The following is a 26,087-nucleotide window of genomic DNA, read 5'->3' on the forward strand; positions in this document are numbered from 1 at the left end:
GTGTGCCATAGTTTTCATACATCAGATAACCCATTAGTTTCTTCTATTAACAGTTCTGAAATTACAGGATATTTTTCATGACGAAGGGTCCTATGTTCACCGATACAAGAAGATGCCGAGATCATTAAATCATCAGTTCAGAAGTCATCATGAAACGAAGTGTTTACTTACCGACCAAGACTAATTCCCCAATATTACTTTTAAGGCAAAGATCAAGTCAATTAATTTTGCTCATACAAGCTTAGCTAACCAAATTCAAGTCAATGAATTAAACCAATAGCAAGTTATATAAACTAAGTTGATAAAATTCAAAAATATTGCGGATAACCAATAGCTCAGTCCCAACAATCAGCTAATTGTAATTGATACCACGCATACCTTGGCAGCCTTAGCACCAGGTTTACCGGACGAAGGAGTATCTTCATCTGGTGGTGCAATAAAGGGCTCCGGATCTGGACAGCGTTCCACATAACGGGCATTGACAAGTCTAACAAAATTTTCTCGCAAAGCATCCTGAACAGCAGTACTCCCTGAAAAAGAAGATTAAAGATTCCTTAAAGATAGTAATGGAAGGAATATCATCTGGGAAATATTTAAATTCCCTTGAAGACAGGACCAAAGACTAGAACACAATAATTTTCACTGTGAATCAATCACTCAATAAATAAATTTTCCATCTGTATAGGCAGTTTTAAGAACTTCAAAGTAATTAAGATAAGGGACAATGTAAAATCATTCGTGGACATCATCTGTTCAGAGAGGCCATGATTACTTCATATTGTACAACCTGGAGATTGGAAGGGAAGCATAAGTGAACTCACAATCGTTCTTAGATATGGACTGCGCCCGCTGTGAGATTTGTTCCAAGGTAAGCCTACCGTGTTGAAGTAAAGGTTCAAGGAGTTCTTCGCACTGCCAAAAACAATCAAATTTTTTGCCCCCATCACTATCAAGAAACGAATTTAACTACCCACGAGCCTAAAGCAAAGCAAAACAGAATTAAGGGTGACCTCTTTATCGAGTTCCTCGGATACAATAGCCATAAATTTGGAGAACCTCAAGCGATGAAGGATGTTATCGAATTGCACAGTGTATTGAGTGACAACCTTCGGAGCGACCCCGAATCCACCTGGACGGATATGATATGGTTATTAACATGTTAGGAAGAGGTACATTTAATGGCAGTCGAAGAAGAAGAGAATCAGGATACCATCTTTCTGGACGGAAAAAGGTTGAACGCAGTTGTGTTGAATTAGAACGAGCAGACAGTTCTTCACTTGACTATTCTGGAGTTCGGTGTATCGAACCAATTCCGCCAGGGAAAGAGTTCCTTTGCGCAGGAGACATTCACATACTTTCTACAGATATATATGAAGATTAAAGAGGTAATGAAATAAAAATCAATGTACAAAACGAACAGAGAAGCAATAACTGTTGTACAAGTAAGTTTAGGTTTACAGAGAGGAGGGAGAAGGGGAGTTTTGCGAAGACTTACAGCTACGAGATCACCGAAGTGGGAAGAAATGATGCTGACGGCGAACTTGATGCCGTATTGTGATACCATTGCTCACGTAGCCGCTTTTCTGTCCCCTTTCCTTCTTCTTCTTCTTCTTCGTCGTCGCCGTGGTCGCCTTGACGAGAATGTAACTGATTTAATTCGACCCAACAGTGGGAGGGTCTGAAGGGTTCAATAGCATGGTTTTAGGGCACGGTATCGGATCGGATATCGGTCACCTGTAAAACCAACGCAACATAGACATGGTATCAGCAAGGATAGGCTTGTATCCTGTATTGGTAGGGTGTCAATCGGCTCCATGGATTGATGGTGTGACCCAAAACTGAATCAAGAACCGAGTCGGTTCTGGTATTAGAAATCGAGTCCAAACCTGCTTGGTTCGGTTTGGTTACGGTTCCACTGGGCTTATTGATATTAGATGGAGGTAAGGGTGTCAAATGGTTCGATTTCGGGTATTCGGTTCGGTTTCAGTTCGGTTCCATGCGTTGTGGGTGTGACCTGAAATCGAACCGATACCCAAGTTGGTTCTAGGACTAACAATAGAAACCGAACCACCTCGATTTGATTCGGTCTCGGTTCTAAATCGGTTTCACAAAACGGTTCTAATTCGATTTTTAATATAATATAATTCAGTTGAAGAAGATGGAGAATTGGAAGTTGCACACTTGCACGTTGCAGGCAGCCTTGCAGATTGGATCGTTGGGACTTGGGAGAAAATAGAGATTGCACGTTTGAAATTGAAAGAATTGAAAAACTTAAAGTAAAAGAGTAAAATTAAAAATCTAAAACTAAAATAAAAAGAATAAAATAGGAAAAAGAATATGAAAGGCTTTTCCATTAGAGAATTAGAGTTATATTGCTAGACAATTACCAAAAAAGATAAATATGATTTTTGATTTTGGTGCATACGATTTTGGTTACTTTACTTAGTTACTTTATTAAATATCATTTACTTAAAAAGGTTAAAAGATATTAAAAGATATAAGGTTCGGGAATTAAATGGGTATTTGGTTTGGTTTCGGTTCAAATCGATGGTTTTGGGCATGAAACCGAAATCGAACCGAATCGAAATCGAACCGAATCGAATTAATTCATTTCGGCTTGATTCGGTTAATTCGACTCGATTTCAGGTTCGATTTTCTGCTTCGATTTGATTTCGACACCCTTGGATGGAAGTTGTAGTCAAGAAGAACAGAATAAGAAGAAGAAGAAGAAGGCAAGCAGAGAGATGGAGAGAAAGCTGAGAATGATAGAGAATACAAAATGTACCTTCATAGTGATTTTACAATTTTGCCCTTCACGACACAGAATAGCAGAACGGGGCGATCCAATTGGACAGGAATTGGAGACTTGGACTCTTGAAGGAGTGACCGAATGAGACACAACACCTCTGTAGCACATGCAAATCACACAATGATGTTCTCCCTTTGACTTACCAGCATAGAGTTATAAATTCGGAACCGAGTTCCAAACCCAAAACTGGGGCGAATCGAATAAATTCGGTTCAAGTATTTTAATATTTAATTCGATTCAGTTTGGATGCGGTTTTAGTTTAAAAAAAAACTATCGATTTAAACCGAAATCGAACTAAATAACCCACTTAAATCCAAAAGTCGATATGACCTTTCGTATTTCCCCTTAATTATTTTACGGTTTTACATTTTTACATGTACGTCAAGTTTTCAACAGTTTTACTTTTACAACTTTGCTGGTAGGGTCAAAGTGAGAGGTGAGAACGTCATTCTGTGATTTGCATGTGCTACAAATCTATTTTGTCTCACTCGGTACCTTTTCAACAATCCAAGACTTTAACTCCTACCCAATTCGATTGCCCCGTTCTGCTATGTTGTGCTGCGCTATGCCGCAAAGTGCAAAGCTATACTAAATCACTACAAAGGTACGTTCTGTATTCTCTGGCATTCTCTCTCTGTCTCTCCGTCTCTTTGCTTGCCTTCTTCGTCATCTGTTCTTCTTGATTGCAGCCTCCATCTCATATCAATAAGTTCGATGAAACAGTATTGTAAAACCGAATTGGAATTCTAACTAAAATGAACCAAGTAGGTTCGGATTTGATATCCAATTTTAGAACCGACTTGATTCTCGGTTCGGCTTCATATCACACCATCAATCCATGGAATCGAACCAAACCGATTGACATCCTTACAATACCGTTACCTCGAACTATGAATGTGACCCTGTGATCGAACTCTTATATCATCATTAACTTCACCACTATTATGCATGATTGAAAAATTAACTTTTCCTATGTTAATCAAAGGTTTAGATTTACATGAATCACTCGAGTCCAGTGAATCTTCACATAAATGAATTGAGAGTCTACTTCATTTACACCCCCCTTAGGTCGACAAGTAGATTTCATTCATTCTCTCCAATTGCATCAACAGACTCTCTCTTTCTCTCTCGTTTGCAAATTTATCAATTCTTTTTTTTTGCTTTATATATCCAAGTTTTCAACACCATTTTTTTTATTTTAATTTGACAAAATAGTTTGAAGTATCAATCTCAATCAATACCAATCTGATATCAATAAAAATAAAAATAATAAATATTGTTAAAAAAATTGTATCAGATTGATATTGTAACCAGATAGTACTACAGTGCCACGACGTTATGGTCATGGGCAGTATCGATTTATATTAGCATATAGAAACAGATCACTGTCATAACGTCATATAGCCAAAATATGACCGCCAAGACACAATATGACAATTTGGCGATATGACATCATGAAGGCGATTTTTTCGATACACTGATACAAATCAATATCGATCACAACCATAGTGCCATGACACTATCTGGTAACAATACCAATTTTTACCAATATTTATTGTTTTTTTATCGATATCAAATTATACTGGCGAAGAGCGATACCTAAAACTATTGTGCTGGATTTGAATACAAAATTTAAATAAAGAATAAAAATAAATAAATGAAAAATAATTAATAACCCATAAGAGAGAGAAAGGGAGAGAGCGAGCATGGAAGAGAGACAAAGAGAATGGGAAGGAAAGTTAGTCGGTTAAAATTACATGAGAGAGAGAATGCGTAAAATCCACATGTCAGCCTAACGGGTATAAGTGAAGTGGACATTTCACTTACGTGAAGATTCACTAGACTCGAACTCAAGTCACCATGGATGAGGTATTTTATCAAAAAAAAAAAAAACAAGACGATGGATGAGGTGAAGAAAATCGAATCAAGTTCCCCTCTCTTGCGGGTAACCACCCCACCCCCACATAGTGTGAGGTGGGGTGGGGTGGTTACCTGCAAGAGAGGAAATCTGAACTAAAGGGCAAATGAGGATTTTTTTTTTTTTATTTTAAGAAATTCTTTTATTTTGAGGCTTATTGAAATTTAAGATTTTCTAAATTCTAAATGACTAACCTTATGGTCGAACCACATGTATATTTCTGATAAATGAACTACCTTTTTTTTTGTTCTTCTTGGGGTTTCCTCAAGACCAACTCCTTCCATTATCCAATTTTCATGAGCAAACTGATGGTCAGCCATGCGGGGGACAACTCCCATTCTGATGGTTTCTTCCTCTACTTCTCTTGTAGGTTTACATTTGGCTTTTCTATCTCTAGCATTAGTTAAGTTTTATAATCCTTTTTATAAGAAAGAGCATAATTACAAAATGAGATAATGTTCTCTGTGCTGCAGCGCAGGCTACGCCCAAGCACATGAGCACAACCTGTGCAGGGGGCAGGGTGGTCATTGCGCCCACCCCCATGTGCCTGGGTGCAGTTTGCGCAGCGGCACAGAGAACAACGGCCCTTACAAAATATCTTGGGCTTCAACAATCAATTGGTCTCTCATGACTAACATGTATAGATGATTGATTAGTGAGGTGAACACCAGAGGTGCTCACTTCCTCTACTTGGAGATGAATCTTTGGTGGCCTATGCATGTCACTAAAATTGACAGGTAGGGTGGATGTTGTGTGGAGGGAACATCTCATCCTAATGAGTTTTAATTTAAACAAAGACAGCTAACATTTCTGTTTTTTTTTTTTTAATATATGGACTTAAGCATTGGTAACATGAAACTATGCTCTCAACATCAGTATCTCTTGGAATATATATTTCTTGTCATCCTTTACCTCATGTTGTCTCTTAATTAAATAGATGAGAGAAGATAATACACAGTTGTTTGTTTACATGGAAAATGGATGGATTTGCATGGGCAAATATCCGGGTTCGAGTCTTGAGGGCCGCTACTTTGTACAAAGAGGTTAAAAATTAGGATGGACTCTAAACTCATTTTTCCCAAGAACCCAACATATGCAGGATCAGCACTATGTAATGGCCTTTTGTAGGGAATCTATTGAAACAATGAAAAGTTGTGCCGATGTAGGGCTTGCTCTGGTGGTTTGACATTAAAGTGGTCATGGACTTGGTTAGTGGATCAAGTTCCCTTTAGTGTATCGAAATCACAGTATTATTATGTACTAGTTTAGTTGTTATCCATGAAGTGTAGCACTTTGGGCCCTACTGGCCCCACCATGGGTCTCTATCTAGCCCTTCAATGGGTCTTGTGTGACCTCTTGTGGGCTCTTGAATCTTGCACCCGAGGTTTAAAGTATTGGTATTGGATATCATAATAGAAGGGTGAATTTAAGAGACGCATTGCTTCGTATTGTATCGGAGACACATATTGTGCTCTACAAATACACATGAAAATGGTCAAGAATTAAGATACACATGAAAATACAATTTTGGAACAAAAAAATAATATTAATAAACAATATATAACATGTATCATGTATAAACACTAAAATGAAGAATAATGTATAACAAGACAAGAGACTTTCATCGATTTGAGTACAAATCTTACAAATGATCAAGTTTAATGCATCAATTAACTTAATTTTTTATAGCAAAAAAAAGTATGATTAAAAATCATGATTTAAACACAAAGATCAAGTTTTTCTGAAACCTATTTTTTCCCGTGAAATCTCCTTTAATCTGTGATCTCAAAAGCAAAATTATAGTCTAATAGTCACATGGACCTTTAATGGTCATATCGACATATATTGGTTAAAATCGACTATATCAATATGTAATGAGTCATATTGATCTGTATCGAACCATAGCGGTCGATCAATACAATACAATACCAATATAGATATATATTTAAAAAAAAAAGAGATACATATCGATATGTATCGTATCAATACGGATACTTTAAACTAAACTTGCACCCAAAAATACATTGTGATATTTTTGTCCTATTGGAGAACTATTGAAGCAACATTAATTGATCGGTGGTTAGAATTAGATGCAGATTATAATGGTTATGTTCCACCTAGAAAGTGGCTGAGAAGGCAAAATCTGTTTCAGATATTTAAAATTCTATTAATATATTATAATGGCAGGCAGTCAACATTGGATTCCAATGCTGAACAGCCAAGCTGTCCTTGTAGATAAGAGTCACAAAGCACTTATTTGATCAGACACTCTATCTTCAATAATTGAGAAGTGTTTTTCTCTACCCATTTTGTCCTCACTTTTATATACCACAAAGGCACTAAGTTACTATGAACAACAAATATTAGAAGGAAAATCTCACATAAGTTATGCTTGGGATCTTTTGTCTCTTTGTACCCTTGTGAATCTCTCCATCCAATAATTCAAACTTTTGGATAGATATTTACATGGTATTAAAGTGGGTTTTCTCTAATAAACTTTTGGATAAATATTTACATGGTTAATTTTTTTTGGTTTCAATCGGTCCTACCGCTGTAAGATGGAACTTGACACCCCAAATGACACACTCTTCCAAAAAAATAAATAACTTATATATCTGTCATGATTGTGATTTCAACATAATTTTTGGAATCGATAGGACCCATCCTTAAAACTATATTAGAGGTTAAGCAAACAAATCCATCTACAATGATAAGAGAGGGGAGGTCACTCTCACTGTCAATTATTATAAAGTTAGATTCAATAAAAAGGGAGTACTCAATCCCAGTGCACAAGGCTCCTGCCATTGCGGGGTCAGAGGAGGGTCGTAATATATGTAGTCTTACTCCTATTTTTAGAGAGGCTGTTTTCAAATCCAACCCGTGACCAGATCACAATGAAACAACTTTTACCATTGCACCAAGACCCCCCACCCCCAAGTTAGATTCAATGAAACTTAAAAAAAGAATGAAGAAGAATCTGTAAGGTTAAATTAGTAATTTGAGGATGAATGAAGATCATGATTCATGAATTAACATGGACCTCGTTGTCTTCTTCCATATCCAGCTCATGATGCTAGTTGGTGTTTGACAAAGGACCTGGCTTCTTCCAAAACATACCCACATGAAATTATTAGCAGTAGAGAGAGAGAGAGGTCAAAATCACAATAAAAAAAAATCCTGTTCTCTCTCACTAGTCACTAGTCACTAGTCACACCTCACAACTACAAAAACCCATCTCCTTTCTAAGCTTCTTTGCAGTTTGCTCCTCTTCTTTCTCATCTTTTGTCTCTCTTGATTCTTGATTGCCTTCTGAGCTTCTTTTTCTCAGTGTCTCCTGCTCTGATCACCAAGGTAAATTTTGATCCTCTAATCAATCAATTCTTTTTATTGCATATAATTTAAATTTTTCCATAAAATCTATCTCAAAAAAGGGGGCCAGAAATTCTGAAAACTTCATCTATATTTATGGCTTAATATCATCGAAATTAATGGTGTATTTAGTTTCTATGTGAACCCTGAAGCCCAAATTCGGAATTCATCCAAACTGTATTTTGATCCACTCAGTTCTTCTTCCATACTTTACAGAGGATTTCTGGTGCAGGATGAGAGAAATTCTTCACGTCCAAGCTGGGCAATGCGGCAATCAAATAGGTGCTAAGTTCTGGGAGGTTGTGTGCGATGAACATGGCATAGATACCAAGGGAAGCTACATCGGCAATTCTCAACTTCAGCTTGAGAGGGTCAATGTATACTACAATGAAGCGAGTGGTGGTCGCTATGTCCCTAGGGCTGTACTAGTAGATCTCGAACCAGGGACCATGGATAGCTTAAGAACAGGGCCTTATGGCAAAATCTTCAGGCCAGATAACTTTGTTTTTGGCCAAAACGGAGCTGGTAACAATTGGGCTAAGGGGCATTACACTGAAGGAGCTGAGTTGATTGACTCAGTGCTCGACGTTGTTCGCAAAGAGGCAGAGAACTGTGATTGCTTGCAAGGTAAGTAGTTAGTACTGCTTTAATTTAGTATCTCATTCCTTAATTAGTTCTTACATTTGCTGCTCTACCTTATGATCATTTATGTGTGTTCCAGGCTTTCAGATCTGCCATTCCCTTGGTGGTGGGACTGGTTCTGGAATGGGAACACTATTGATATCAAAGATCAGGGAAGAATACCCAGATCGGATGATGCTCACATTCTCTGTTTTTCCTTCACCTAAGGTTTCTGATACTGTGGTTGAGCCTTACAATGCCACCTTGTCTGTACATCAATTGGTGGAGAATGCCGATGAGTGTATGGTTCTGGACAACGAAGCCCTCTATGATATCTGCTTCAGAACACTCAAACTCACAAACCCAAGCTGTAAGTTTCTCCAGTATCCATCTTCTGTAATCAGAAAGTAGAGTTAGTAAGAGATTTTGGTAGAATTCATCTCTACTTTTAAAACCTAACCGTTAAGAAGAAGCTACCCAAGTACTTGTATGTGGTCCGCCGCCTACGTGGAATCCAACAATCTTAGCTCTAATAACACTCATAGGGGAATTTTATCAAATACCTAATGCAAAAACCACCAAGAAAGCCATTGAAATTAATTCTGATTCTATTGCGTATTTGTGTTTCAGTCGGAGATCTAAACCACCTGATCTCCACCACAATGAGTGGGGTAACTTGTTGCCTCCGATTCCCTGGACAACTCAACTCGGATCTCCGGAAATTAGCAGTCAATCTCATCCCCTTCCCACGTCTTCACTTCTTCATGGTCGGATTTGCACCACTCACAGCCCGTGGATCGCAGCAATACAGAGCCCTCACCATCCCTGAACTCACCCAGCAAATGTGGGATGCCAAGAACATGATGTGCGCCGCCGACCCACGACACGGCCGGTACCTCACCGCATCAGCGATGTTCCGGGGTAAGATGAGCACAAAAGAGGTTGATGAGCAGATGATCAATGTTCAGAACAAGAACTCATCTTACTTCGTGGAATGGATTCCAAATAACGTGAAATCGAGTGTTTGTGACATCCCACCAACTGGGCTTGCGATGTCATCGACGTTTATGGGGAATTCGACATCGATTCAGGAGATGTTCCGACGGGTTTCAGAGCAATTCACGGTTATGTTCCGAAGGAAAGCTTTCTTGCATTGGTACACAGGAGAGGGAATGGATGAGATGGAGTTTACAGAGGCAGAGAGTAACATGAACGATTTGGTGTCAGAGTATCAGCAATACCAAGATGCAGCAGTACAAGAGGAGGAAGAAGAGTATGAAGAGGAAGCTGTGGAAGATTAAGAAATGTGTGAGGGGGATATGTATTTTAATTATTTGTTGTGAGTGGTGGTTAATTCCTGTCTTGAAGAAGATATGCTGTTGCTTGTGATTTGGATTGTTCATACTTGCAGAATTATTATTATTATTTTGTGTAAGAAAAATCTCTTGTGAGTTGTGATCTTCATGTTCATTGTTTGATGTAAACGATTTTCTTATTGTTTATACTCCATCTTAAACTTTAGACCTTTTCCACTATCAGGTCCTTAATGTTTTCTGCCCCTCCATTTCCTCCATTTCGCCTCGTACGGGGCGGAAATGATCACCCTACCCTGTGCCCGGATGGGGTCCATTCCCCTATTAGATGACATGGAGAAAATGGAGGAATAGATAAAGGGAGACGATAATTTAGTAAAAGGGTGTTGATTGATAGTAGGGGTGTCAATTGGGCAGTTTGGTTCTTCTGGTTTTGGTGTACCAATAAGGATCTTTTGGCTTCGGTTCGGGTTGGGTTCTGATTGGTTTTGATTTGTGTTATTGGGTTCAATATGGTTCGATTTGGTTTGAGAACTGGGTGTGGATTGGTTTTCAGTAGAGATTAGGCAGGGTTCTTAGGGTTCGTGGTCAGTTTCAAGTTTTAGTTCAATCCTATTGGGCGGGTTAATTGAGGGCCCAGTGGTTTAGTCCGAAGTGAGATGAATCAATAAGGATCGGTTGGTTCAGGTTCAATCGGACAGGTTCGGTTTAGGTTTTTGACACCCTTATTGGTAGGCTTCATTGGATGGAACAGGAAGTGAAGTGATCTCCTCGATGAGTAATGGGTTAAACCTGTTCTAAAATATAAAGTATTATTTGATGTGTGGGCTTATTAGCAATTGGGTTATTATGGGAGAGGCCTAATTATTCTTTGTATCAAAGTTGGTCTTACTCTCAGTTTATTAATTGATTGTAATGTCCATTAGTTGTTAACTCGAGCCGTCTTAAAGAGTAGAACAGATAATATCAACAAAGAATGAAGAAGAAAACTTTCATAAGATGTTCTTCAAAAATTATTTTTTAACTCAATCTTTTTTTAGCCGAGGATGCCTAGAAAATTATCACGTCAAGTACTTGACGCGATCAAGTGCGCATCGTGCGGCTGGGCACTGCCCATGTGTGCATAGTGGACCCACTGTGCACACATGGGTGGTGCCCAGTCGCACGATGCACACTTGACCGCATCAAGTACTTGACGCGATAACGATCCGAGGACGCCTCAGTTGCAGCAATATCGTCTCAAGTGCAGTGCAGTTCCCAGTGCACCTGTGTGGCACATCAAGCGGTGTACAACACTTGGTATGATAAAAATCTGTCACTCTCCTTGTGTGGTGTATCGCCCAATGCACCACATAAATGCACTGTACTTCAGAGGATAAAAATTCAATACTACAGGGCCTTATTGTCAAGTAGTCTTTTTTTGGGTAAAAATTGTCCAAGTCGTTGTTGAGAAAAACCATAAAAGAGTTTAATAAGACAAACATGCTGTCGACTTTGCACCGACTACACAAAGTACCAAGCAGCTAACCCATTCTTATCATAAGCATGGACAAATCTAGAAGAAGCCCCACCTCTAGTGTAGCTTAAACTCTTAAACTAGGTAAATATAAATCCACACACTCTCCTTGGTAATCTCATACAGCGTCTTCATAGTCTTAAGGGAATGTTCTATGTGCCGTAGTGCAGGCTGCGTCCAGGCACATGGGTCTATCACTCATGGGGGCAGGGTGATCATTATGCCCACCCCCATGTGTCTGGGCACAGTCTGCACTGCGGCACAGAGAACAGCACCCCTAGTTTTAATTAGGGAAGTAGTTTAATGTGTAGAAGCACTACCATGTGTGTATCTCTCTCCTTCTCAAAATAAGGGGGCAGAGGTGTCCTTTCATATGAAGAGGAGAGAGATAAACTAATGGGAGTGCTGGCATAGGCTACACTCCCATGCAGAGTTTTTTTTGTTTCTTTTAATTATTAGTTTGTTTTGTCACATGGTTAATTCTATTTAGTCTTAAATAGGGTTTTAAGAATCGGGATTGGATTAATGGATTCGATTAATACCGGTTAGTCTGGATCAGAATTGGCCAAGGCCAATCTCAATTTCAGTCGATGTGATTCGTTCCATTTTTGTACAGAAATTAGGGTTAAGGTTTTAAAACATAGATTCTAAGGCAATCTAATTCCAATTCAGTTCGGATTCCATATTTTCAAATCATGATCCCACAAAACTTGAACATCATTTGATATGTCATCAAGTGCAAAATTGGGAAAATGCTCTTAATCGCATGTGTCAAAATAGAATAATCCCTTTCCCCTATGAGTTCACAAATATCCCCTTTTAAGTTTTAATATTTTTTAAAATATCTTTTTTAATTGAAATGGGATTCCATTTTTGTGATTACAAATTCTTTTGAACTACCTTGCACAAAACTAAAAAAACAATCTAAGCTACCTTGCATGGATGTGACCAGGCTTGTCAAATGGTACGGTTTCGGTAATACGGTACGGTACCAAAAATAGGTACCCAATACTGATATCGTACCGTATCATTTAAGAATCCTATTTTCAATACCGCAACTGTATCGCTACGGTACGGTATGAAAGCGATATATAAAACGGTATATATATGATACGGTATGGAAATGGTATATGCACGATACAAAAAATAGTATAAATTTGATTTTTATAAATGGTATGTATATGAAAATAGTATATGTACGGTACAAAAATGATATGCATACGGTACAAAAAATGGTACGGTTTCATTTTTACATGTTTACACCCCAAAACGGTACGGTTTTGGTACATACCGACGGTATGACCGTAAAAACCATTATCGTACCGTACCGTGGGCAATACCGTTTGACCATACCATACCGTACCGTTTTTGCAACGGTGAGATTTGGTACGGTTTTACACGAGCGGTTTCGATTTCGATATACAATTACGGTTCCAAATTGACACCCTTAGATGTGACAGTCCACCAATTCCAACCCCTCACCCCCAAACCTTTTTCCAAAATTTCCCAAAACATATAATTGGGGAACAGAATTATAAAGGGCCATGTGAGTTGAAAATGTACATATGGTGATTGAATCAGATATCATATGGTTTTCTTGGATTCATGGTTCTAGTAAGCAGAATCAGCAATGGAATCGGCTTTCATGAATTTTGATTCATTCGGAATAATCGGAATCAGCCTAAAACCTAAAAACAAGTACAAATTGACGGGAATCGGAATTGGTCATCCTCAAACCATGACCTTTTTTTTATGTAAAAAAAAAAAAGAAGCAGAAAATATATTAAACCGAAGGCAAATTTACACAAAGGTTATAGATTTTATGAGCCCAGAACCTAAGGATGGTTAACTTGTATTGTAGATTTGTAGTTTTACATTTTTATAAGTTTGGATTTTGAGTTGTGGGAATTTTTTTCTCATCTCATGTGTTTTGGTGTCACAAGCATTAAAAAGAAATTAATGAAGGATTTTCTTTTCAAAGAAAGAAAGGAGTGAAGCCCGGATCACTTAAAATGAAAGAGTTTCATGCTAAGAAACACATTCCCCCAGCCAAATTTGACCCACAATTAATTGCTAGTTTAGGAGGAGAAGAAACAAGTATTAACCTAACTTTTAGTTATCATAAATATAATTGAGCTTCTTAGAAACTATTACTACACTTGATAGCATAATGTATAAGAAATAAATTTGTTTTTGTTAGTAGTTTATCCAAAATAATCATGTTGATTGGAAATTTATGACTTTTTAGAACCATCAGACTTTTTATTTTGTTCATAGGGAGAGAGTTCTCTGTCCGATGGTGTGGTCTCTACGCCAACGTAGGGTCAATGAGAGCATGCGTGGAAACATCAATAGGGACAAGATTTTCACCATTCATGGGGAACGCGGTAGTCATTTCGTGGGGGCCTATGTCTAGGTGCAGAAGTCATGCTCTTGACAAGCTCCTTTTCCCTAGTTCATAAAAGGGTTGAGGTCGTGGTTTAAAGAAATTGGATCAGATCAGTCGAATCGGCCAATCTAGATGGAATTGGTTGTGTTCGATTGCTTTGCAAGAGATTTAATTTTTTATAATTAACATTAAAATATTAAATTAGAAATATAAGATTGTTCATTTCAATTATCAAATGTTAGGAATTATATATATATATATATATATATAGTTCATATTAGTTGGTGTATTTTAAACATAGTTGGAAAACCAGGTTTTGACTAGGGCGAGTCACCAAAGTCGAATAAAAAATAATAAATCTAATTAAAAAATGACCAGACTAAGTCCGAATAAAAAATGACTTTGGGTTTATGCTCAAGTCAAAGAAAACTACCCAAGTTAGGTCAAAATTTTGAAACTCTCACTCTAAGGGAAAATTGATATTCAATTTGAGTTTGTAGTTCAAATTATGAGTAACTTTAATGTCCAATTTGTCAAAAATGAATTTGTGGTTCCAAGAAGTATAATAATGATAGGTTATTAAAGCATGACTCGTACCTATTGAGAGTCATTGTTTTTTTTTTAATGGTAAAAGGGAAATATTTGATTACCTATTGAGAGTGTTGAGAGTTGAAATGTGAGTCTTTTTCTTTCTACACATCTCTCAATGCATGACATCATAGCCCACGCACCTTCGAGTTGTTAGTTTCCTTGAGAAAGGAGTCAAAGGACACATCTTTAATTTTTTTATGGGTATTACAGTCACATTAATAAATGTCTTTTTATTTTAGTTCATGTCATTGTATCATATCTCAAGTGTTATTGCTTATATATTTAAAATAAATAAAAAAAAAAACACTACTCACCCTGACCAGGTTTGAATCGCCTGATGCACTAGGTTTTGAAAAAAACGAGTTGAGTAAAAAAACTTGATTTTCCAACTATGATTTTAAATAGAATATGTAAATTATTATTATCACAAAAGTCTGTTATTTTTTCAAATGTCACTCGGCATCTATTCTGTTACATGGGCAGATAATATGTCCACTCCGATTGTTGGATAGAGAATACATGATCTAATTTAGCCACATGTCAAATTTTAAAGTCTAACTCAATCAAATACCATATTTTGTATTGACACACATCTCGTATATGTCCATACATGTGTACCAGTACTATAGACATTAGTCACATTACTACATACTCTTTCAATTATGAGTGGGAACAAACTCGGTTTTGATTAAGAAAATCATAAAAATGGATGACTCAGATTTATCTTGTGATTTTTTGAAACATCACCTTCCATTGTTACATTGATAAATACCCGAATAATAATAATAATTTTAAATAAAAATTTTTAGAGAATTTATAAGAAAATTTTAAAATTAAAGAAGGATTACCTAAATGACACCTCATCGTTTTTCGAGATGATCCATTTTTTATACCCAAAAACATTAAAACAAAAAAGCCAACAGAAGTTATAATGTGTGTGCCTTTTTTTAAGTGAAAACAAAATGACTCTTTTAAAAACTTACTTTATATTTCTAAAAAATTAATTTCATGCTATAAAAAAATTGTGACTTACACATCAAATATTAATGTTTAATTATAAGATGAGTTGGTTTTACTATTTATGTGTGTATATTGCCATTTTTTGTAGTATTTGAAATATAAATATTTAAAACTTGTATAGTTTATTTTCATTTTTTTAATTCTTAAAATGTTTGACTGTATTTGTTACAACTCTATTCGAATTTTGATTTATTTTAAACACGTCATATCGAATAAAGTTCCTTTAACGTTCCCATTTTAACTATGGTCAGGCCGATTTGATTGAGATCTTGCATGTATTTTATTTGTAATTAAACGTAAATGTTATTTGCGTAACTCTCTCATTTTTGTCTCATGGACAATGTACAAGGAAGGATAAAATACGAAATGAATATATAAGAGCGGATTTGGGAGTTGTCCCGATAAATGACAAGCTCCAAGAGAATTGTTTAAGATGGTATGGTCATATTCAACGGAGGCCTAGAAACACCCCAGCAAGGAGGAGTAATACGATTATGATTGACAGAGCTAAAAGAGCTAGGGGTAGACCTAAAATGACCATAGCAGAAGTGGTGAGAAAGGACATGCATAGTCTATGTCTTATACCAAGTATGACCTTGGACAAAGCTTACTGGAAGGCAAGGATCCATGTCGCAGATCCCATTTAGCTGAGAATCTCCTGACATGTTGGGTTGTGCCTCTTTCCTCTGATTATCTTTCATCTTTCATTTGTCTTTCTTCCATTTGCATTTTTCATCTCTTTCCCCATCCCTCTTCTCCCATTTTTTATTTCCTTGTTTGTTTAGAATTTTGTTTTTTCTATCTTGTTTTGTTTGGATCCATGTAGGCAATTACCCCATCTTATTGGGATAAGACTGAGTTTATTGTTGTAGTTGTTGGACATTGTACATATTAGTAAGGTTATTGATAAAAGATTTCATACAAGGTCTTGTTGAACACGAGGATGAGCTTCTAGCTCGAAGGTTGATCTCCACTACTTGGGAGTGTTATAAGTCCAAAGTCGAGAGTTCTGACTCATCGCCCCACCCTTCTTGACATATAGTGGAAAATTTTCTCCTCCAATTCCCTGCCGGGCCCAATTCCCCTAATAAGGGGTGGACCCCATTCGAACAAAGTGTTCAACAGGGGTACGGTGGTCATTGTGCCCCCTTTCAGGGGCCTGGGAACTGGGCCGGGCAAGGTCAATTTTCTTTCTTTCTTGCACCACAAGTTAAGTTGTCTGGACTTCTGAAGCCAACAGCTTGAAAAAGGCAGTACTACACTAGGAATATTCAACATATAAATATAAACAACAGCACTTCTGTCGTTTCAAGGTTATCCAGCTCTCTCTCTCTCTCTCTACTTTACTAATTCTTACAATTAGTTCTTTGTGAAGGAGAAGAAGACCAAAGAGAGGACCGATCGCATGGCAGCTGCAGGGATTGGGATTGGAATTGGAATCGGAATCGGAATTGCGAGAGATTATAAGAAGGTTATGTATGAGAAACAATATCATCGGAATGCAGCTGCCGGAGGGTTTTTGTTCGGTTGCCGGAATAAAAATATCAGACTCTCTCTCGTGAAAGCAAGCCAGGACTCATCATCAAACAATTTTGGGGCATTGAAACAGAAGCGACCACAGAACGTTGAAGGAGATTTCTTTGTAGGTAATTCAATTAAAATTATCTTCTTTCTCATTTATTCTTTCAACTTCAATTCTGTTTTTAGTTCCTGGTATAGCTGTGTGTGTGTGTGTGAGAGAGAGAGAGAGAGAGAGTGTGTGTACGTGTGGGCCGCATGTGTGCATCCACATGTGTTTGTGGTCCTCTGAGATCAGGGTTTTAAAAATCAGAGGAACGAATCAGGTTGATTAGGATCGAACACGGCCGAGGTCGATTCTGTATTAATCTGTATTGACCTAGATAGATGCTTGGAATATACTGATTTGGAGACCGATATATTGTTATGTTTGAATGTCACATTCTCGGGTGAACTATTTTTAATATCTGAAAATGCAAAATTGATTTAAAATGTATTCCAAGAATGCATACCAAATGCTATAAATAACATAGATTGAAATCGATATGATTGAGATTGATCCAAATTCCCAATTTCGAGTTTTTGAACCCTATTCCAGACAGAAAAATATCACATAGATTTGTCTACCGGTCAATTTCTTCAATTCCCTTTAATAGAGGGAGGTGGATCCCACCTTAGGCAGTGTGTTCGAGCAGGGTAAGATGATCATTTCTATCCCCTTATTAGATGGAATTGAGAAACTTGAGAGGCAGGCAAATTGAGGGGATAAATATCCATTCCAGACCCTGCCTGCACTAAGCAATGTAATGATCTCATTCTCGTACGAAAATGGGTTCCATTAGCCGAGATGGCATCCACCATGTGTGGGGCCCAATTAATTCTCGTTCTCGTACGAGAATGGGAACCTCCCGCCTCCCACTAAACATGTGTTACGATAAGTGGATAAAGACAATTTTAACAATTAGTTACATATATGGTAATACATAGTTTAGCAAGCTAACATGCAAGAAAATCTTCTTCAACACGCCAGTGAGTGTACCGCGGATCGGACGATTGGAATTGTCCTTGGGATGTCCTAGACAGTTCCAGCCGTCTGATACGCGTTAGAGAGGATCTGGATTCTGGACTCAGCTAGCATCTCCAAGAATATCGAATTATCCCTAAATAATCAGATATTTTTAAAATATTTTAAAATATGAAAATATTTGCAATTTTTATCTTCGACTGTATTATTCATGATTTTGTACTACTTATTTTTTGTGTGAGTAAACGCCAAACTAATTGCCATTAAATCTTAATTTGCAGATCATACATGCATAGATTGTGACACATGTCGTTGGATGGCTCCGGTAATTAACAATCATGCTTAACTTATAAGTATTAATCTACCTTAAACGGTTCCCCGTAATGGTTTTTGCTTTCATATTCTATTTTGATGCCCCTATGTGCTATCATTGGTCCCCACATTGGTGCAAGCACTATGCAACCATGCAATGATCTCTTGCCCCCCATCCAGCAAGTAAGATTGGACATGGTCCGCATGGATCAGTCCTTGACCCGCCCATTCGAATTTGGTTTAAACCTCTTGAATAATCCAATTACAGATTTGGGTTGGTCAAATATTGAATATAGCCCTAAAATGGTTTATATATAATGGGAAAGAGAACACTATTTGGTCGCGTGCGGCCCCCTGTGCCTAGACATAGGGCCACGCAAAATGCTCGACACGCCCCCATGGAAAGGCGGAAATCCTTGGGATGCAACGATCATTTCATGTGGCTCTATGTCTGGGTGCAGGGGCTGCGCACCGCATGCGACCTAGTAGCATTCTTTCTCCCATGTATAATTACATCTGATCTAGATTGTTGCAATATTCGCTTATGTGATGATGCCTAATGCATTTACTTTGCAAAGGAGAGTTTTTTGGTTCCCAAATTCTAAGGTGATGTGACCCTATAATTGGACTCTTGAATAGTGAGTTTCTTCATTTAACTCTTGTCCGCAATTGTACTTGGTCGAAATTATATTTTTCTAATCCAATCCAATTCAAGAATCAGATGTGATGGCTTAAGAGGTTTTCTTTCACCAACAATCATCTCCTTCATTCGTGGAGAGGGAAGAATTCCCTCACCATTGGTGATTTGACCTGGTGACTGGACTCATGTATCACCATAAGCTTTCACCTCTATTTTTATAGGGTTAAAAACACCCCTCCCCATCCCAGGATGGTGATAGTGGTGAGAGGATTCCTTCTTCACCGTGGGTGAAGGAAAACTCGATCAGTCCATTATGTATCACCACAAGTATTTTGCTTTCCTAACATTACACATGTTTTTAAGCCTAAAGTTCATGTTATACACATACATACATAACAAAGATAGAAACCATGGATTTAGGTATCACTATTGTATCGATCGATACGTATTGGTATTGGTGGATACCGATATGGATCGATGGCATTGGTATCGTAGGAAAGTAAAATGCACAAAAAATTGATGGTACAATACTTTTAGGGTTAAAATGATCTTATTCAACCCAAATCGATAGATCCATATTAGTATCAATATTAGTATTGGCCGAGACCGATATGGACACTAGAATCTAAAAACTTTACAGAAACACTTATACTGGCAATTGTCTAACTTCTCAGTGGCCAACAGGCATCCCATTAGAAAATGGGGAGATAAGGGTTCTAGGTAGGGTGGTTTGCAGCGTGTGGCCCTTGTGCCTAGACATAAGGTCCTGCAAAATTACCATCACACCCTCAAGGAATTTCGATAAAGAAACTACGCACTGCACGCGACCAGATAGCTTTCTTTCTCCCTTATTATATTTTAAGCGGAGCCTATATATATCATGCAATCCACCCATGGTCCACTTTTTGAAACCAAATTCACGTGCGAATTATATATTAGGCCATATCCTAGATACAGCCCAATCTACCTATCTGGCCCAAATTTGCTGGATCTTGGGGTTTTTGTATTTTCATTTCAGGACCGTTTGAAGTTTGAATTTTGAACAAATAATTTTCTTTGGATTACCCTTTGTCTTATTTCCAAGATTGATTTAAGTCGAGATAAAAAAATAATTTTCAAAGCAATTAAAGTGATTTACCATCACAGTATTCTGAAGAGTTGTTACTGTCACACACTCACACCCAGCCAAGCTTAGGTTTTGTTTTTTGATAAAACAGCCAAGCTTAGGTGGGTCGGCAACTCAGCCAACCTTTCCCCTCTCAGACCCAATTAGGATGGATCTGGATCCTCTACTGCCAAGGTGCCCCAACTTCCCTACTATCGCAGACATAATAGGGCGTGAAATGATTGCTTTACCCCCACTCGGGTAAGGTGCTCGGGCAGGGGTAAGGCGGTCATTGTGTGCCTTACTGTGTCTGCGGCAGTAGGGAAGTTGGGGCAGCTCGGCAATAGAGGGTTCCAACCCAATTAGGATTGAGCACTCACATTAAACACACTACCCTCTTTCCTATGTTATTGTGCTGTGGTCGGGACCATGGTTTTAAAAAAGGGATATCAAATCGGGGATATCAACCTATCCATATTGGAATCAATCATGCCTGATATCGGTACACACACGATTTTAGATTGGTGAAACAGTTCTAAGGGTAAATCTATCTAACAAAATGGTATTTTTAATCAAAATTGAGGATAAAACCATCCGATTCAACTTGATACCTCCGATCCATGTCAATTCCCAATTCCCTTTTTTTAAAACCATGGTTGGGATTTGCCATACAGCTTGTGAACTAAATTCCTTGATATATAGTGAAGTTGATTACAAGACTAGTGAGTTGAATTCTTTAATAGTGAAAAGTTGACTCTACCACAACTTATAGTTTAAAAGAGCAATGAAAGAGGAGATTTCACCTCTCCATGGTTAAAAATTTATATTAAAAGATTGGGTTGGCATTCTCTGTGGGAGAGCGTGGTCCTTGCATGCATGCATACGGGGGCCAATGAGAGATTAAGTGTTGGCATCTTGAGGGAGGGATTTTTGTCTTTCATGGGATTGGGGTAATCATTTCGCCTCCTCTTTAGGATTTCTGTCTTTCATGGGGTCGGGTGGTCATAACCCATTTTCAAATCAGAATGGAGCTTAGGATGGAATTGTCTCCTACACTTTTCGGTAATAATATTTGATATTTCAATCCTTATGAATTTGTTACTTTTTTTTTTCAGACAATATTTTCACGGGTAGATGAACTGTCAGCAGTTGTTAAGCAGCCAAGTTGTAAAGAAGAAAGGGTAAAGGCTCTACAGGTATATTTCATTAGCAATGTTTAAACACTAATCTAATATAATGGATTAGAGTTATTATTTTTATTTTTACTCAAGTTTTGGATTAAAAAATACCTTCAATGTTATAGTAAAAACAAAGAGAACATCTATTTTTACCATCCGAGACTGCGAAATCCGCCAAGAATGCATTCTTGGTTGATTTCACATTCATAGACGATAAAAACAACTATTTTTATCATCCGAGAATGTGAAATTGACTTAGAATGCATTCCAAGAATGCATACCAAATGCTGCCTAAAGCAATTTTTCTTTTTTCAATCCAGGGAAGGCCACTATTCTCATAATGAACATCATAATGCATCCAGTTTCTTGAAGGTGCTCAGATTAAACTCAACTTCTTACCTTTTGCAGGCCTTACTTTCTTGTCCAACAAGCTCAATCCATACAGAGAAAGCTCCTCATGATATCCTGGAAGTACATAACACACTTCCTATTCCAATTAATGAGCAAAGATTTCCGGTACATTTTCCATCTCATTTTCATTCTATGAAGAAAATTTCTGATAGGCAAAAAGAAATTCTGATAGATATGATCCAAAACTATAATGACTTCAGATGAAATTAAGGTAGAGAAACCCATGGTTGTTTGAAACAGAACAGTGTTCCCAATTCTGATATTATGACAGACTCTGGTACTGAACAGAGTTTTTGTCAAAAGTCTGATCAAAATTAAGGATTAAAAGGAAGTTATCTGTATCAAATGATGTAGAAGAAGAAAATATACATTTGACATGAAAGCTTTGTGTGAGATAATTGGAAGAAGGAGAAAGTTTTGTTAGAAAAACAATGCCCAGAATGGCGTTTTTGCAGAAGAAAAACGTAGAGAAAGAGAAGAACAATCACACAAGACAAGATTTAGGTGGTTCAACCCCAAGTAGGAAGGCTACAACCACGGCCGAGCGATAGAACAATTCCACTACTTCTGTGAAGCAAAAATACAAGTCCTCAATCTCACCCTTTTCTCAAGGAGGTAACAACATTATATAAGAAAACCCTAACCCAGAAAGTACAGAACTGCTCCTAGAGACTCACCTGTTCTGGTTCGGACCTGAACCCCAACATATGGTCAAAATACAAATCAAATCAAAGATCTCGACAAGCTCTACAAGGGTCATTCTGGTGCATTTCGAAGGTGAAACGACCCGCCGAAGAATCACCAGAACACTTTCCGAACTGAGATCTCGCTTCACCAATAACAAGTTTGACATTCACACCAAGAGAACCATTCTCTACACAAAACCATAACCCAGTTCATTAAACTGAAAAATAATTTTGCTTACATATGTTAATGGATCACTACTAGAAACTCTGTATTCAATTACATTAACAATCCAACTCAAAAACTCCTCCTAATAGGACTCCAACTAAATAACTTAATAATAAAAAAGAAAAATCAAACACCAAATCCTATTTTTACTCTATCATGTCATACTTTTATTTAGGAGTGAAACTAACAAATAACATTTTAAACCAAATACTATTTCAAGTACTAGTCCAACTAGGTCTGACTTAACACATATATTAATACCGATGGTATGTCAAGCTTAACACATATATTAAAGGTTGCTCCATTGTGATCAAGTGGTCACGGGTTTGAGTTTGGAAACAACCTCTTTGTAAAAGCAGGGGTAAGGCTGCGTATATTATGACCCTCCCCAGACCCCGCAGTGGCGAGAGCCTCGTGCATTGGGTACGCCCTTTTGGTATGTCAAGCTTGTGAGAACCGCAAGCCCATAAGACTAAAATAACTGATCATGGCTGGATAAAGCTCTGGCCTCTACCACTAGATGTAACAAATTGTCATTCCAAGTGAGGATTAAGGGAGAAGCAGGGAATAGATCCTTGGTTTTTCCATTTTGGGCCTAAAGCTATATGAAAAAGCTGACAGAGGGTTTGAAAATAAGAACATCTTGCTTTTAAATTATGAGCAGGGGATATAAGTTAATTCACTGGTGTTGAATTCTTGAACTGTGTTTGGTATGCATTCTAAGTCGATGTCGCATTCTCGGATGATAAAAATAGTTGTTTTTTATCGTCCAAGAATGCGAAATCAATCTAGAATGTATTCCATGAATGCATACCAATTACAGCCTTGAAATCTTGAAGTGAACATTATCATATTGCTTATAGCTTATTTATAACTTCAGAATCTGTGGAATGATTTCAGGGTGTCTATCATTGTGGTTATCATTCTGAAAAATCATTTGGAGGAGCTTCCTATATCATTGTTCACCCTGAAGGAAACATACTCATAGACAGGTTAGTTCATATATATATATATATATAGAAGATAAAAGGAAAAGGAAAAGAGAGAAAAGAATACAGCATGGAATAATTTCTTTTTATTTTGGTTTTAAATGTTTTGAAATGCTTAGAAGGATTAACTTACCCTAAGATGTCCAATCCTTATGCAGTCCAAGATACACTGAAAGGCTTGCACATAAAATTGAGATGCTTGGAGGAGCAAAATACATGTTTCTGACCCACAAGTATGATTAAATGAAAGCCAGCAACATTTATTGGTTGAAAATTGAAATCTATAATCTATTTGGTAATTATATTAGTTTTTGTTTTGGTAATTAGGGATGATGTAGCAGATCATGAGAAGTGGTCAAAGAGGTTAGAGTGCACAAGAATTCTTCACTTAAAAGATGTAAGTACTCATTATTTGATAATACTATGCAAATCAAAAGAACCTATTTGTATCTAATTATACTGTATTTATTCTCCTCAAGATGACTACATATTGAATTAAGATTACCCATTAGATTATGTTTTATACTTTAGAACATTGACTATCTATGACACTGGATCCTCACCAAATTCGATAATGGCTCGAGACTTTTAGAGTTTCTTGGTTTGATTCCAAGTCATGATGTTCTTCAGGCAGTAACTGCTCTATTCTATAATCTTCTGACTTTATCAGGTTGATGTTCGTACGACTGATGTCGATATCAAGCTAGAAGGGAATGGTCCATGGAGCCTTGGCAATGATTTTGAACTTATATACACACCAGGTCACACTGAAGTAAGCACTTGGTGATGAAATTTGTTGATATAGAAACCACTTTGCATCAACATGTGAAGTGAATAAACTCAGTAACATCTTCAACTTTTAATGGCAGGGATGTGTATGCTTGTTATATAAGCCACTCAAGATCCTATTTGCAGGTGATCATCTGTCAATATGGGATTCTGAGCTATCCATTGTGGAGAAATTTAACTGGTGGTCAGGTAATGTGATAGTTCTCTCATGTAACTCAATATAAATGACTAGTATCTGTTTCAGAAAAAAATTAGTGCTTATCAGGGATAGTAAGGCTGAAAATCCATTACAGACTGAAATCAATCTACTATTTTGCTCATCAATTTTTTTTTGTCTAGCAGTTCCAATGCAACTGAACAGTGTTCGAAAGTTGTTAGATGTGGCATTTGAATGTATTTTACCTGGTATGTAATCTTTTCCTCCACAAAATAATAACATTGTATTAGAACATTTTCTAGAAAAGGTCAATCTGTTCTTGAAGTAAAACCTAATTGAAAATGGCAAAGACAACACACATCCAAGGAAAAAAACAAGGAAATTCAAAAGCTCAAAAAGTAGTGACAGGTTTTAAGACCAAGTTCTAAGGGTTCTCCTCTGGTGGGAGATTAAACCGACATTGGCTACTAAAAAGCCTACATCCCCCCTTATACAGCTGGGAGTCCCTCCACCTAACAGTTCAAACTTTTGGGGTGGAAACTTTATATGCTACCAAAGCGGGTTTTCACCATATCCACGTGTCCCTAGCACAGACTGCCACACGTGCAGGAGAGTGTTGGGAGATTAAACCCACATCGACTACTAACAAGCCTACAACACCCCTTATACACCTGGGAGTCCCTCCACCTAACAGTTAGAACTTTTGGGATGGAAACTTTACATCCTCCCCCCTCCCCTTTTTATCTTTACAAAATAACTGCATGAAAGCTTCTAGTTCACCTCATTATGCAATAGCCAAGTCCCTTAATGAAGGCATATTTTGGTGCAACCCCAATTGGGCTTACCAAATCAAACCTGACTATTGCATATGATCTCAACTTAGTTTGTTTCTTATCCCACCTTGGCCCAACTTGTTTGCTGATTGTGTCAAGTTGAGGTTGGGTTAAAACTGTGATCATCCTGTCTGTATTTCTTTAATTGGTTTTACCTGAAGGTCCACAACATTTTTTTACAGGTCATGGAAGACGAGTTGAATTTAATGATATCAAAGAGAAGAGTTCAGCTTTGGAAGCTCTATTGGCTGCTAGAGAACAAGCTCAAATCCAGTCCAATTGATCTCACTGAATCTATAATCAAAGATGTTTGGTTAATGGATTGTAAGTATATTAAAGAAAGGAAGATGTACAGTAAAGGCAAAATCTACAACTACTCCTTATGATTCCACTCATTTCTCCTACTACTTCATCCTCTTTTCTTGCTTTTCTACTTAAAACTTCGTCTAATATTCTCCCAGTCAATAAAGCCAAGTTGGTATTAGAGCAGGGGTTTCTTTCATTTACTGATTTAAAGACTCTAAAAGCCTCTCCAGTCTCTTCATGAACCTTAAATTGTATGGTTTCTGTACAATCAGTCCAGACATCAATGCAAAGCCTTTGCTTTTTGTAGTCTCATGAGCAATCCCCGTGCTTCTACCTCTTGAGCGGTCCCTGCATATCCGTAATCCAA

The 26,087-nt window shown here is 37.5% G+C and overlaps 3 protein-coding genes across 4 annotated transcripts in view; 2 read left to right on the plus strand and 1 right to left on the minus strand.

Annotated features, from left to right (window-relative positions):
• Positions 1 to 1,651, minus strand: part of LOC122648948 (DNA-directed RNA polymerase III subunit RPC3) — a 28,788-nt gene extending 27,137 nt beyond the window's left edge. The window contains exons 1-5 of the mRNA XM_043842276.1: positions 1,496 to 1,651; positions 1,211 to 1,358; positions 1,011 to 1,129; positions 822 to 912; positions 379 to 530 (exon numbers count right to left, since the gene is read on the minus strand). Of these exons, the coding sequence (XP_043698211.1) occupies positions 379 to 530; positions 822 to 912; positions 1,011 to 1,129; positions 1,211 to 1,358; positions 1,496 to 1,564 (579 nt within the window). The 5' untranslated portion in view covers positions 1,565 to 1,651. The remainder of the gene's footprint in view (positions 1 to 378; positions 531 to 821; positions 913 to 1,010; positions 1,130 to 1,210; positions 1,359 to 1,495) is intronic.
• Positions 1,652 to 7,920: 6,269 nt separating this feature from the next.
• LOC122667239 (tubulin beta chain-like) lies at positions 7,921 to 10,029 on the plus strand. 2 transcript variants are annotated; one of them, XM_043863488.1, is made up of 4 exons: positions 7,921 to 8,078; positions 8,329 to 8,723; positions 8,818 to 9,087; positions 9,348 to 10,029. In XM_043863488.1, the coding sequence occupies exons 2-4, from the start codon at positions 8,330 to 8,332 to the stop codon at positions 10,016 to 10,018; spliced, it is 1,335 nt and encodes a 444-aa protein (XP_043719423.1). In that variant the 5' UTR covers positions 7,921 to 8,078; position 8,329; the 3' UTR covers positions 10,019 to 10,029. The 2 variants fall into 2 exon arrangements, with proteins under 2 accessions (XP_043719423.1, XP_043719431.1); XM_043863496.1 differs by having other exon boundaries at positions 7,955 to 8,057; positions 8,325 to 8,723.
• Positions 10,030 to 16,951: 6,922 nt separating this feature from the next.
• Positions 16,952 to 25,736, plus strand: LOC122654740. Its single transcript, XM_043848973.1, has 11 exons — positions 16,952 to 17,192; positions 18,370 to 18,413; positions 21,261 to 21,341; positions 21,732 to 21,839; positions 23,547 to 23,638; positions 23,794 to 23,868; positions 23,963 to 24,032; positions 24,306 to 24,407; positions 24,505 to 24,613; positions 24,767 to 24,829; positions 25,597 to 25,736. The coding sequence occupies exons 1-11, from the start codon at positions 16,952 to 16,954 to the stop codon at positions 25,695 to 25,697; spliced, it is 1,086 nt and encodes a 361-aa protein (XP_043704908.1). The 3' UTR covers positions 25,698 to 25,736.
• The last annotated feature ends 351 nt before the right edge of the window (positions 25,737 to 26,087 follow it).

The sequence above is a fragment of the Telopea speciosissima genome, chromosome 1, assembly GCF_018873765.1.
Source record: "Telopea speciosissima isolate NSW1024214 ecotype Mountain lineage chromosome 1, Tspe_v1, whole genome shotgun sequence".
NCBI lineage: Eukaryota > Viridiplantae > Streptophyta > Magnoliopsida > Proteales > Proteaceae > Telopea > Telopea speciosissima.

Bases quoted from the DNA above. Each gene is read 5' to 3' on its own strand.
- LOC122667239 (XM_043863488.1), top strand. From the start codon at position 8,330: ATGAGAGAAATTCTTCACGTCCAAGCTGGGCAATGCGGCAATCAAATA. The intron at 8,724-8,817 runs GTAAGTAGTTAG...TGTGTGTTCCAG, and splicing joins GAACTGTGATTGCTTGCAAG to GCTTTCAGATCTGCCATTCC. The intron at 9,088-9,347 runs GTAAGTTTCTCC...TTTGTGTTTCAG, and splicing joins CAAACTCACAAACCCAAGCT to TCGGAGATCTAAACCACCTG.
- LOC122654740 (XM_043848973.1), top strand. From the start codon at position 16,952: ATGGCAGCTGCAGGGATTGGGATTGGAATTGGAATCGGAATCGGAATT. The intron at 21,840-23,546 runs GTACATTTTCCA...GAATGATTTCAG, and splicing joins TTAATGAGCAAAGATTTCCG to GGTGTCTATCATTGTGGTTA. The intron at 23,869-23,962 runs GTATGATTAAAT...TTTGGTAATTAG, and splicing joins TACATGTTTCTGACCCACAA to GGATGATGTAGCAGATCATG.